The sequence below is a fragment of the Aspergillus niger genome (assembly GCF_000002855.4).
Source record: "Aspergillus niger supercontig An04".
NCBI lineage: Eukaryota > Fungi > Ascomycota > Eurotiomycetes > Eurotiales > Aspergillaceae > Aspergillus > Aspergillus niger.
Window position 1 is genome coordinate 2,495,875 of NT_166539.1, and position 12,972 is coordinate 2,508,846.

Here is a 12,972-nt window from a genome sequence, read left to right on the forward strand (position 1 = left end):
GGTGCTGAAGTTATGCTTCGCGTCTTGATAAAGAAGGTGACGTATTGTATCCTTCTTCCAATATACATAGTTCTAGCGCGGCTGTTTTTCATTGCATTCGATATGTTCCTATTCCGGTTCACCGAGCGTATTCCTGTGCCAGTCCAGTTGCCACGAAACGGACTACTATGCTTCTAGCTAGTTACTAAATTCATACTTAAGGGTGCACATGGAAGATATAAATTCATGTTGTACCCAACAGTCCACCAACTCTGCCGAACAATATAAAGTCTAAATGTTTGTATCATGAGATTTGTACGATATTAAGGATACATCGGTATGACAAGGCAAACGCAGGATCGAATGGCTTGACATTATACACCAGAACGCAATTGAGTATGATATCACATATCCCTCTCATAACAATCAAGTATAATGGGTATCTCTCCTCATGATAGTCTGCTTCTGTTTCCCGTTGTCAAAAAAGAGCCACCCGGTGCGTTTGAATCCCCTACTTCCGTACAAGGGAAACCCTGCGTCAGTGGCTACCAAAGTAGATGGAATACCCTCTTCCTCGGATCGATCAATTCCCCATTGAAGCAATTTCTTTCCCACCCCTTGCCCCTGGGCCGTTGTCCTGACGGCCAAGACACTCAGATACCATGTCTCAGCTGGTTGACTAGCTTTAGCTGCATCAAGCTCACGTCCAAAGTATTTCAGATTTGACCAGGATATGGATCTTCGCGGTGTGTCCAGAAAGAATGTATAGGCAATTTTGACATCGAGAAAGATCCGTTTCAGCTCTATATTATATATGCAGCCATTAGTTCCAAAGCCGTGTCTGTATTATTAAGCGACGTACTTTTGGAAAAGCTACTCCCTTGCCAGCTTTTTGCTGCATCACAAACGCCAGTCCGTTCCCATACTGCAAATCCTACTATTCTGCCGGGGTGTCTATCCGCGCCCTCAGCACCCTCGTCGGTATCCCGAACCTTGGCCGCGAGGATGAACTTTCCTCTGTCCAAGAAATCTTGCAGTAGAAGATACTTCCATGCCACAACAAAATCTTCAGGATGGTCGCGGCCACCGGGAAAAAACCAACTCATACCAGCATCGTCACGAAAGGCATCTGCTCCGATGTAAGACAATGATTTCAGCTCTTCCAGGGTGGTGACTCGATGTAGAGTAAGAATGGGTGTCATGGATAGTGTTGACTTTGAATTTTTGTCACTGATCGAATATGTATATTTAGGTAAGGTATCTTCCCCTTCAGCCCTCAGAGTCTGTGGTGTGATGGTATATATATTATCGTAGTATGGGCAGCGACTGAAGCCAAGCCCCGAGCACCGAGTTTCCTTGGAGTGGCGCAGTCTAAAGTTTTCCGAATGCCGAAAGCGACCGTGATTCAACAAACCAACGAGCCCATGCCCATGGTGGGTATTGTTTCAACATATGACACGGTGAAGTCATACTGGCCAACTACGACGTGACTCTGTTGCCTGCGTGTCCCAATGCATTGCTAATCCCTGGATAAGATATTCTCACTATATCAGTTACAGCTTATAGAGCAATGTCATCATTTGGCATGAATTTAAATCCTAAAATTTCTATCGCGACGATTGATGACGAGAGCGCCAGCTCTGAGCAAGTCAACTTATGGGACGGGCTGAAATAACCAAGACCTCTGGTCGGAGATAATGGAATCTGAGAAACAATGGATTAGCTTACCCCGGTGTACGAATCCGTCAGACTATGCTGAAGATAGATCAGACAGGACTACCAAGGGAAACACTCCACGCGATCAGAAGACGAGGAGGGAGGCCCACTAGTGCTGTGCCGCTATATGGGAGAAGGTGCAGACAAGTGTTGTAGTTTTGCTGCTTTCATTAAGGCTACGGTTACCTGGATAGCAGGAAGTCTGGGATGTGGACCCAAACTTATCCTGGATATATCAGTACAAGTTCTTATATATCCTACTCCGGAAGTGTTCGCGACTTGCCTGGTCGGTTTTGTCTCCAACTGGATACCAGTGTTTTTGGGCTTCTGGAAGTATGAAAGAAGTGTCTAATATAGTTTCTAACTCTGCCAAAGCAATCATTCGCTTACGCTGACAGGCAGTCGACCACAGCCACGAATTAAACTCTTGGTTCTGCTTCCACTTTTCGAAGGGGACGGGAGGTTTCGGATAATTCTGCGCGAGGCGCTGTCTCGCCGAGGACCGAACCGCTGCGGAGCGCCTTTCTAATCTTAGTGTAAGGCAACCTCGAATGTCTTTCTTTTCTCTCCTCATCACCCAGATATCCGGCCAGCTATGACGGTATGATTGTAGATGATGACCGAACACCTTAATCAAGACTGAATGCCTTCCACTTCCACTTTGCCGGGTTCTCTGTCGCCTGCTACGGCGACTGATCAGAATGAAGGCTGATTGACTGAGGCAAGACCTGCAAGGCCTGCGGCTAGAAGGTGGGCTGCTAGTAAATGTGTCTAAAAATAAATTGCAGACGACGGCTCAGCGCTGGCTTGCATTGCGGCATTAGGCTTCACTGAGCCTGATCCACTGGGGTTGGGCCGCCGCATATGCAGCGGATTAACCAGTTCATTTACTCCTTATGGAAAGTTAGAATTCGGTGGAGTGGGGCATCCAATACTCATTTATAAACTGGTGAAATGATAAACTTCAACTGCGTCGACTCTTATCAATGGGATATAGTTGGTCCATTCGAGGTCAAAAAGGGAAGCCCAGCCAAGCAATGAACAAGAGAACGTAGAACACAAGGATCCCGAATAAAAATTGCTACCAGAGAAAGAAATCGCACATTCGACCAGAAACCTACTCATTGGCAAAATACCACCAGTACGCACCCAACAGCTTCCTTTCTTCAATATGGTTGTCCCTGTCCAGCTTCTCATGCGGACAATGAGCACCATCGTCCGACCTGCCAACGGGAAGCAGCATGATACTTTTATCGTGACCCAAGGCTTTCTGTATATCCAGCGTTACGCCGATACTATCGTAATGTAGCCATTAGTGATACTGATCTGAGTGTAGCAAAAGAGGGGAAGCAGAAAGCAAAGAAGTAGGTAGGGAACAAAAACCAACCTTCCACTTTCGCGAGTCAGATCTGGCTTCGTGTTATATACTCTGTTTGTTGCTGCTCTTCCCGCCGCGAATTCTGAGTCCTCTGTATTTGCGACCCAGTACGGTGCAGATTCACCAAATTGTTTCACTTCACACGTATTCGTACTACCTAGCTTCTTAAACTCCTGCTCTAGGTAGTGCACCATCAGAGCCGTGACCGCTTTACCTTCCATGGTTGGCACTGTCCGGATGGAGAACTTCCCAGTCACCTTAGAGTAGATGGCTGTTGTCTGATTTGGGCTGGGATCTGCACCGTTGATACCATGGATCGTGATAGAGGGGTATCTCCATCGGTGCATTAGAGTGTCCTTGGCGGTGGCGTATATAGCTGCCTCGCTGCCTATAGTGCTACGGAATTCATCCATATCGAAGTCAATGTCTTCGTATTGGGCGATCTTATCCGGTGTAACGTCATCGACCAGCCCGTTGATTCCGGGGATCAGGATGTTGCCATTCGAGTCGGCTAGCTTGGACAGCATAATCACGAGTTCGGTCATTGGCTCGTGGACCGTCCCTCTATATATACCGCTATGGAGGGGCACAGGCCCATGTCCCGCAAGGGCTTCTGGGCGATTGTTATGGTGAAATAGTTGATGTCTCGAAGGCCGTAAGTGAGACAAGGCTTTCTGGTAGTAAGCCAGTAGTTGTCGGAGATGCAAGCTGCGCCAACCTTGGTGAATATGTCCTTGTGTTCCTGCGCAAATTCTGAGAACCTAACTGAGCCAGACTCTTCCATTCCTTCAAAGCAAAATCGCAGATTTACTGGGACGTCGACTTCCGCTTTTTGGTAGGCCTCAAGGGCACTCAGCCAGGCGAGCACGGGACCCTTGTCATCAGTTGACCCACGCCCATATATATTCTGTTTCGCTAAGATATCCCCTCAAATTACTTATTCGCTAGTGACGCAAGCGAATGCTGAGAGAAAGGATGGGGAAGAGGAATATATAAGCAGAAATAGCAACTTTCTTCAGTGTGTCTGAAAAGGTAGTGGTTGTACCAGCGATAGTAGTAGGCTTAGTAAACCTGCGCACATCCATGTAGGAAGATTATTATCACCAATTGTTCGACAAGTCTCTAGTTGTTGTACTGAGGCATTGTCAATTCTCACAGTTGCAGTATCACCATGCTAGCACAGCAATTTCAAAGGGGGGATGTTGCAAACCGTAGGAGTCGCAACCCAACTAAACAAGAAAGCCACATATACTGAATAAATCTTGTATATTTCCAGGTATAACTTACCGTGTTTCATTGAAGATTAGCCACAGCCAATGATTTTCAAAACGCCAATACGGGCATAGTGAACGATTGCTCTGTTCGAGGACATCTGCTAACTAGGTTGATGTCCCGTATACGGCCCACCCTGTTGACATATATCGATGCAGGAAGCGGAGCCATCAGTGCCATCGATGCCTGGACAGTGCACTCAATTAAAATACGCATACGATACCCGAATGTAGGTCTAATACTGGCATATATAGATAATTGTGTCCTGGAAATTGTTCAATGCCGGCCCCAAAAATGCACAGATAACAAGCTGTTTTCCAGACAGCCATAAGTATATATTGGCGGGAAGGCTAAACAAATACCATGGTATATATTGGAGTGGCAAGCGTTACACTCTATAATGATTGTTGGCTGCAAGCGGACGGGAAGGCTAACCAAACTGAGGGGTATAGAACTGGAGTTGCCAGAGTTGCATTCTGTATTCATTATTAGCCGCAAGCGGAAGTAAATAGTATTTAAGAATTGGAGTCTAAAAGAATCTAGATGCTATAACGGACAAAGGCTTTGTTGAACAGATGATATCACATTTATTTTCACTTCTGGGAAAGGAAATCACATGTGAAATGTCCTTGGTCCAGACACCGGCATTCCGATCTCATTAACGGTCGAGGCCATCCTCCAGCGTCAGTATATCTGTTCTATAGGGCTCATTTGACCCGTGGAACCAGTCGTATAACTTCGTTTTGTCTAGTCTTGTGCATCATGACTTCGGGAAGTTCGGAGGCGTTGTGTCCTGATAGAGAGAGCTGATGTATAAGTAGCGCATCCAACAACTGCTTATGTCTGAATTAGTCCTCAATCCTTCTTACCAACTAGCCTGTCCTGTACTCTCCTTTCGTGTACCCGACTTCTCTACATACCAAACTTTTAAACCGTCATGCCGAAATACAGCCCTATTGTCCAAGAGCTCCGCGACGAGCTACTCTGGGAAGTAGATGACCTCGAGCAGGCGGTCAAAAATGCTCGTAAATGGGATATCCCCGAGCTGGACAAGTACGGCATCATCTCAGCAAGAGGATTTCTTGACTTTGCCGACTGGCTTATCCGAGGTTGGGTTCCTACCGAGTCGACCAAAGGCCGGGACATCTACTACATCCTTTGTGTTTTCTACTTTGTCCTTTCCCAGGAGCCATTGGGCGGTCGCCAGACAAAAATCCACCCGCTAAGTATCAATAAGCCGCTGAAACCCCTGTCAGACTGGGTGGTTCGATTCGCCAAGGAAATCGGCACTAGTATGGACAAGCCTTCGTCCATCAACGAGGCTGCAATAACGACCTTTCGGAACTCTCCTCTCTTCCGTGTCTTCGAATCTGAGGGTGACTCCAAAAACTGGACTTCGTTCAATAAGTTCTTTTATCGAAATCTTGACAGCCCACGTGAAGTAGACAGTCCAGATGACGATCATATTGTGACCTTCCCTGCTGATTCCACTTTCGCTGGCGCATATGCCATCAGCGATGATTCTGAAGTGGTCTTGAAAAAGAAAGAGCACAGAATTGTAAAGGACGAGGTTATTCTGAAGAATGTCCCATGGAGAGTAAGAGATCTTCTGGGTGAATATGGAGACCAGAAAGTTCCTGGGGATGACTCTCAAACCTACGGAGAACTTTTCAAAGATGGACTTTGGACTCATGTCTTCTTGAATTCATTCGACTACCATCGCCAGCATGCACCAGTCTCGGGGACTGTGGAAGTAATCGACGTCATCCAAGGAGCGGCCTACCTCGAGGTGCTGGTGAAGACCGATGAGCAGGTTGGCCACAACTATTTAGAGCTCTCCCGCAACATCGGGGAAAAACCAAAAGATCCCTCTGGCTTCCACACACTCGATGCTCCGGACACTCCAGGCTATCAGTTCCTTCAGACACGAGGAGTGGTAATTATTAACAATGAAAACTTGGGCAGAGTTGTTGTCCTGCCCATTGGCATGGCCATGGTTTCTTCTGTTAACGTGAAGTCGGAGCTTAAGGGTCAGAAGATCAAGAAGGAGGATGAAATCTCGCACTTTGCGTTCGGCGGCTCGGACTGCATCATTATGTTCGAGCAAAAGGCAAGAGCCTCGGGCTTCCCGGACTCTGACCCGGCTTCTCGCGAGCATTTCTTCTACGGTGAAAAGTTGTGCAGGGCCTATTACAAGGAAATCAAAGAACCGAAGGGCTTCGGGTCCCGATTTGGATTGGTTTCCAGATAAGAAATTTCATGCGGGGCCGTGGGAACCTATGAAGAGGGTCTTTTGGTAACAGGTGAATGAAACGTTATGTACCGTCTCTACTTTGATCTGTACTGAAGCTGCAAAGTTGTTACAAAAGTATTTTGTCCATTCTCGCAATTTATTCTTCAATGTTCTCTTCTTTAGTCATTAGTATAACTGGTAATCACTGAATTCGTCTAACCCGTTATATTAGGGTATTAATTGCGATGTGGCTTTACTACAAATATACTGTTGACTCAATTAGCAGTTTTTGTCTCGATTTTACAAAAGTACATGTTATGAAACTCTACTATTGAAGGTGGACGACCTGTCAACTAGGCTAGAGCACCTCGGTGAACTGCCCAACATGTTAGACGTAGAAGATTCCTATCTCGTTTACTAGGTATCAACAAGCTCCTTACAAAGTTTCACTATGAACTGGATGTTTCAGTGACTGCCCGCTCCTCTATATGTGATTGTATGTAAACTGGGTCAACGCGGAATACCCGCACTGTAATGCTTAAATACTAGCCTTTCAAGCTATCCGCACTCTCAACAGCAATATCTAGCATCGTTCTTCAATCGACTTGTTTAATTGGTTCGCTTAGTACTGATGGAGATTCCCTCCCTCTGCGGTTGTCTCCGCAGATGTTGACAAGACTGGCATTTGCATTTTGTTTCCTTTCTGCAGCCTATTGGAGGCCTCGTTTCTTGTTTCTTCTCCCTCGTCCTTCCATAGATGTCGTAGCGCAGAAGGTTGTGCCCCTCATAGACTTCCGCATCAAGTGATTTCGTCGGGAGTTGTTGAGGAATCAATCTTATTTACTGCTGGTAACTCTATTATTTCATAATGCTTTGTATAACAGATAGTCGCTTTCATGGAGAGCATAAGTACCCCTCCATACAGGTGTTACTTCAATCCCCTCCACAGTTGGCGCATTTCTTTCCTAGGCATTTAGAAACCTCCTCAACAAAAGCACACTTCGCCCGTTTCAGTGAACCAAACGAATAGGAATATACAAACAGGTCCTCAATTGTTCTCCTGGGCTTTGAAGTACAAAGCAGGTTTTTCGCGAGTAGCGGTCTTACAGCACAAGTGACATGATCTCGGACACTACAGTGCATAATAGCTTTCTTGAAGATGATTACAATGAAACAAATGCAAAACACTGACATATTTGAGAGGTTACATTCCTCAAGTAACTCAAAGGGTAAGCTAGGCGTTGAGGCCATTCCATTCCTCGTATCGCAGTTCGATGTAGTGCTAAACATTCAATTTCGTTGATGAACATGAGTAGACAGGAATGCTAACCCAAAATACCAATGGGCAGTATCATATTGACCGCGTCGATAATACTTTTCTCCAATTCGATATATTCCTGTCTTCCATCGCGGGACCCCTTTGCCAGGATGTCTAGACTAATCCGTGTGTCCCACCCAGTCGGGTGGACATCTGAAGGCAAGACCTGGCTTGGGTTTCCCTCAGGAACTCTATCTTTAAGAGAAGGGAAGTTTTGCCGAATGGTGTTGACCACAAGCTGTGGTGATATGAGTCCTGCAATGAGAAGAACGTGCTGGTTTGCCGCTGCCGGGTTTTTGAGGGCATCGACATGACTACGGGCAACGTCACGGACATCGACCTGAAACTGCAGTCAGTCCTCTGCTTCTATGCAACGAACCTCTTACCGATGCCTTGAAACATACGAAATGGTAAAATAGAAATGTAACGCCTTCGATTCGCTTGTGAGTTCCATCATTGAAGCTTGCGATCGCGAAATGTTTTGTTTCATTGATGGACTTTGGTCCATGTATAGGGTGAATCATGGGCCCGGTGATGATATCCGGATTTATGCCGGTCAAGTCAAATCCTGGTTTAGCCTTTTCCATAAATTGCCACGCAGCTGCCTCAGCGCGAGTGTTGGAGACGTTATAGCCCGGGACGGTGCCATTCCGTGCGACAGCTTGCTCAGCGGTCGCCTGGATGGGTGTCAAATCGCAGGCATATATCCTCCTTCGAGGCACTAAATGGATTCCAATCTTTCTCCGTATAGGGCCTTCCTTGTCTAGGTAGATCTTCAAAGGAGTTTAGCACCGAGACAGCACTACCAAGAAGCACGAATCGTCTCAGGGACGGACCCCCAAAGTGATGTGCTGCTCGCAATATCTCCGTGGTTCTGAATTTTTGAATGAGTGCTCGTCTGGAATAAACATAGCTAGTAGTGGTTGAGCTCTCCGAAGGGATAATAAGTGAGGCCTCCCTATGGTGGACATAGTGCGGGAGAGAGAAAGGTTTCTAGGATGCATAACCGATGTGTGGCCCTTGTCTTTTGGCATTGGATCTTGATTAAGTCTTAAAAGCTTGATAACATATGGCTAGTCGGGGCACTGCATGTATCTCACAGTGAATCAAAGACCCTGGTTATTTGGCCTTTAACAGGTTGAAACCTATGACGGCCGAGATAGTAGATGGATTTACTCCGAAGGTTACAGTCTCCATGCTTCTCGTATTTCCAATTGTGACAACCAGAGTGGCCGAATTCCGGTGGCAAGGGGATTGATGGGCTAAGCGCAGTCTGCGGTGCTCGAAATACCATCGTCTGGTTTCAAGTTCGATGAAGCATTAGCGCTGGATTTTTGTGTTAGTATCTCCCGTAATACTTAAAACTTCAGTCCGTAGCCAAGGCTGGCCCAGAAGGTCGGTGGTATACGGGGGGGAAACTGGCATATTTACCTCTTGCCATACGTTCCCTTCCAGAGAACGTAATACTTTTACAATCATCGAGACTCATATCATCACCATCGTTATTGGCCCATTCTCTAGACAGACATTTCTCTAACATGGTCATAACGCACGAGTTCGGAGGATGAGCCGAGACCTCCGAAGAAATAAGATGTCATCTCCGCCAATTTCGTAAGAGACCAAAACTAGCAGGATCGGGTTCCTCGGATTCCTTGTGGGTCACAACTCAGGTGATTACTAAGAAACGGCGCTAGGGTCATAGTCATCTTCGGAAATCTCCCATTGCATGTATTTTGCTTCTCGATTGATGCGCTAGACGGCAATCGCATCTGTCTACCTGTTGACCGATCATCTCTTGGACAATGCCAGCCAGCTCTACTGACATGAGTCGCAGAGGATCGCGTGAATTCAAAGCCAGGGGACTTCCGAAAAGTTCCAAGTTGACAGAGAATATTTTCATCAAGCGCGTGGCCCATTGGTTGCTGCGGAAACAGATAGGTATCATCCATATTCTTCTATTGCTGTTCCTCTCCAAAGGCCTGCCACTGACGGCGCAACACCGGGAATAGACATTTCATTCCAGCTGGTTGTTTTCCTCCTTCTCACACATCTTGGTGTACCCGCTCTACGACCATATACGTCGAAGTTCTTCAGGCTATCTTACTGTAACCAGAGCACCGAAAAGTATGGAATTGGATATGATGACCTCTACTTTATAGCCTTCTGGATTATACTCCTCACGGGTCTAAGGGCCAGCTGTATGAAGTATATTCTTGCTCCGCTTAGCCGACGGTGGGGAGTATCAAAAGCCAAAGATGCCACTCGGTTTGCGGAGCAAGGATGGATATCCTTGTATTACAGCATGATGTGGACACTAGGCATGGTATGTTGACCTTCTGTTCCCAGATATTCAGGGATATACGGGATTGACCTGCGACAGTACCTCTATTATAAGTCACCGTATTTCCTCAACATGGAGGAGCTGTGGACCGAATGGCCTCAGAGGGAAATGGACGGCCTGGTTAAAGCATATTACCTGGGACAGTTGTCTTTCTGGATTCAGCAAGTGCTAGTGATCAACATCGAGGACCGGCGGAAAGACCATTGGCAAATGCTAACCCATCATTTCGTAACAATCAGCCTTATGGCAACCTCGTACGTCTATCACCAAACCAAGGTCGGACACTTGATTCTAGTGCTCATGGACGTAATTGATCTCTTTCTGCCAGTATGTTAGCCAAGGACCAATAACGATAAAGTGGCTGACAACGGGAAAAGCTAGCAAAATGTCTTAAATATCTAGGCTTCACCACAATCTGTGATATCCTGTTTGGGCTTTTCATTGTATCGTGGCTCTTTGCGCGCCATCTGCTATTCTTGATTACTTGTTGGAGTATCTATACTGATTTCCCCCGAATAGTCCCACCCGGGTGCTATCGGGGAACTGCAAAAGATCTTCAGGGACCGTTTCCAGTTCCAGAGAACTGGGGGTATTTGATCGAGCCTTTTTATGATCCAGCAGGAACAGTGTGTATGAACAATACCATCATGTATAGCTTTCTATCATTTCTTCTCCTGCTTCAGGTCTTGATGGTCATATGGTTCGCAATCATTGCGCGGATCGCCATACGGGTGTTGGAGGGCAGGAGAGCAGATGATCCTCGAAGCGACGGTGAACAGGACGAACTAGTGGAGAAGGAACAAAGGAATAACGAAGCACCCCAGGGGTCGGCCAAGAATATCAGCGGAAATGCGGTAAGCCAGGACAGGTGGCAACAACACACCGGTGGACGCCAGCGGCGTGCTCTTCGCCAGCCCCCAGGTTCGGGAGGAGCCGCATAATCGGAACAGACGCAATAAGCGGATTAACGAGCCGCTCAGTGAGCCAGGGCATTGAACAGGTTGGACTCAGGTCTCTATGAATTCGACCCTTATTTAAATTATTCAATGTTCACATACTTGACTACATATATATGTGGGTTTATACCCCAGAAGTATTTGAGCCCGTGCAGTACTAGTACTGTGATACATCTGGCGAGAATTAGATTCAAGAACAGTTGAAAGAGGAAAGGACAGAAATAAAGCCAACATTTCAATTATATTAGTTAGTCTCGAATATGTATACTCGGGCTTGGACAGGACACTCTAGCCAGTGTGGTTTATGCATTGCTCGGGTCAATTACAGTGATTGCATACTCATTCTTCGGTAGATTGGTTATAGCCCGCAAAGGCCCGCTTTCCTGACGAGACCTAGCGGCACATGTCAGGACTGAGAAACAGCCGGAAGTCATATATTGTAAATGGATTGATTGACTTGGTGCGTGCCTCAACCGAACACCCTTCTGGATTCGCGTACCCGGTCGTTTGACCGGTACTAATCCAGGCAGTGAATCCGGCGCGAGGACAAGGGAACCCGATCGGGTGTATGGGTCGCCAGGTCGCCAGGCCGTACGTATTTCTGGTTCTTACCAGTAGCGGACCTGGTTAATACCAGTAATGGCTATTGGAAAAACTAAGCTGTAAAAATACATTATCTTACCAGATAGTAAACCTAGCGAGCTCATGTATTTATCGTATTTTTATCTAATTTTTATTGAAAATTCTAATATTTTTTAATATTAATTAATAAATTATAACCTGGTAAGCCTTAATTATAGATTACTGTATATAAATCAGAATTTATTAATTCTATTTTCAATATATTGAACTGGAATCTTTAATAATATTTTAATTATTTATCTTAAAAATTATTAATTATATTTAGTTATTTCTAATTTTTTCTAATAAACTTATATTTTACTAATATATTTTAATATAAATGGAAGCCTTGTTCAGTATTATTAAATTTAACTAGTTATTTGTAATTATAATATTTAATATATATATATATATATATTATACAATGGACTCTTTTATTATGTGATGGCGAGCGGTGTTACTCCTGGATAAATTTACTGAGTGATATAAATTTAGAAAAGTAATACCACTGCTTTCCGAAGAAAGAGTAGATGATACAATATTACAGATATTAGAATTTTTATGCTTATTATGATATAGATACTATTATGATATAGATACAAGCTAGTCTTTAAAGATCTTTAAGGATGAAATTATTTATGAAAATAGTGATTATAGAAAGGGTTACTACATATCATTTTTTACCGCGCGGGGAAGCTGATATTTGGGTAATAGTAAAGTCCAGTATCAGAGTTTATTATAAAACTTAAGGATAGAAAATTTATTATATAAATAGTATGAATGGAGAGACTTAGAAGATGAATATAGTTTAGAAAGAGATGATATAGTCTGAAATTTTTAAAATATAAGCAACATATTTCATGAAATGGAAGAATCGGGAGCCTTTAGTAGGATTAAATGTAAATATTCAGATCTGGAAATGAAGAGTAGGGGTGGGACCAGTATAATAGAGATATACAGGCGGGGATTAGGGAACAGGATGTTATATAGAAAGAAGGTTAAGTAATAGGAGAGTTGTACAGCTGATGAGATTATTGAATAGTATTACTGTGATTATCGCGGATTCTTATATATTCTCTCAACAAGACAGCCTTGGATATTGGAAAGTATAGTGAACTGAAATTCTCTTATCTTAGAATTTCTTCTGTTACCGCTGAT

At 44.8% G+C, this 12,972-nt stretch overlaps 6 protein-coding genes across 6 annotated transcripts; 2 read left to right on the forward strand and 4 right to left on the reverse strand.

The window, feature by feature from the left end:
- Positions 1 to 405: 405 nt before the first annotated feature.
- An04g10250 (uncharacterized protein) lies at positions 406 to 1,411 on the reverse strand (the record flags this gene model as incomplete). Its single annotated transcript, XM_001402342.3, has 3 exons — positions 406 to 782; positions 842 to 1,262; positions 1,394 to 1,411. The coding sequence occupies 3 exons, from the start codon at positions 1,409 to 1,411 to the stop codon at positions 406 to 408; spliced, it is 816 nt and encodes a 271-aa protein (XP_001402379.3).
- Positions 1,412 to 1,818: 407 nt separating this feature from the next.
- Positions 1,819 to 2,559, reverse strand: An04g10260 (hypothetical protein; the record flags this gene model as incomplete). Its single annotated transcript, XM_059747816.1, has 3 exons — positions 1,819 to 1,921; positions 2,007 to 2,411; positions 2,486 to 2,559. The coding sequence occupies 3 exons, from the start codon at positions 2,557 to 2,559 to the stop codon at positions 1,819 to 1,821; spliced, it is 582 nt and encodes a 193-aa protein (XP_059603694.1).
- Positions 2,560 to 2,812: 253 nt separating this feature from the next.
- Positions 2,813 to 4,525, reverse strand: An04g10270 (uncharacterized protein; the record flags this gene model as incomplete). The annotated part of the gene is given in 4 exon segments (XM_059747817.1): positions 2,813 to 2,990; positions 3,083 to 4,000; positions 4,145 to 4,247; positions 4,412 to 4,525. Coding segments are annotated over 4 exon segments (1,313 nt in total), but the record flags the coding sequence as incomplete, so codon positions are not given.
- A 757-nt stretch (positions 4,526 to 5,282) lies between these two features.
- Positions 5,283 to 6,596, forward strand: An04g10280 (uncharacterized protein; the record flags this gene model as incomplete). Its single annotated transcript, XM_001402345.1, has 1 exon — positions 5,283 to 6,596. One exon carries the CDS (start codon positions 5,283 to 5,285, stop codon positions 6,594 to 6,596), a length of 1,314 nt encoding a protein of 437 aa, XP_001402382.1.
- A 1,307-nt stretch (positions 6,597 to 7,903) lies between these two features.
- Positions 7,904 to 8,930, reverse strand: An04g10290 (uncharacterized protein; the record flags this gene model as incomplete). The annotated part of the gene is made up of 4 exons (XM_059747818.1): positions 7,904 to 8,236; positions 8,301 to 8,557; positions 8,619 to 8,850; positions 8,904 to 8,930. 4 exons carry the CDS (start codon positions 8,928 to 8,930, stop codon positions 7,904 to 7,906), a joined length of 849 nt encoding a protein of 282 aa, XP_059603696.1.
- Positions 8,931 to 9,698: 768 nt separating this feature from the next.
- Positions 9,699 to 11,824, forward strand: An04g10300 (uncharacterized protein; the record flags this gene model as incomplete). Its single annotated transcript, XM_059747819.1, has 8 exons — positions 9,699 to 9,738; positions 9,831 to 10,219; positions 10,277 to 10,568; positions 10,619 to 10,755; positions 10,798 to 11,158; positions 11,238 to 11,248; positions 11,476 to 11,550; positions 11,720 to 11,824. 8 exons carry the CDS (start codon positions 9,699 to 9,701, stop codon positions 11,822 to 11,824), a joined length of 1,410 nt encoding a protein of 469 aa, XP_059603697.1.
- Positions 11,825 to 12,972: the final 1,148 nt, after the last annotated feature.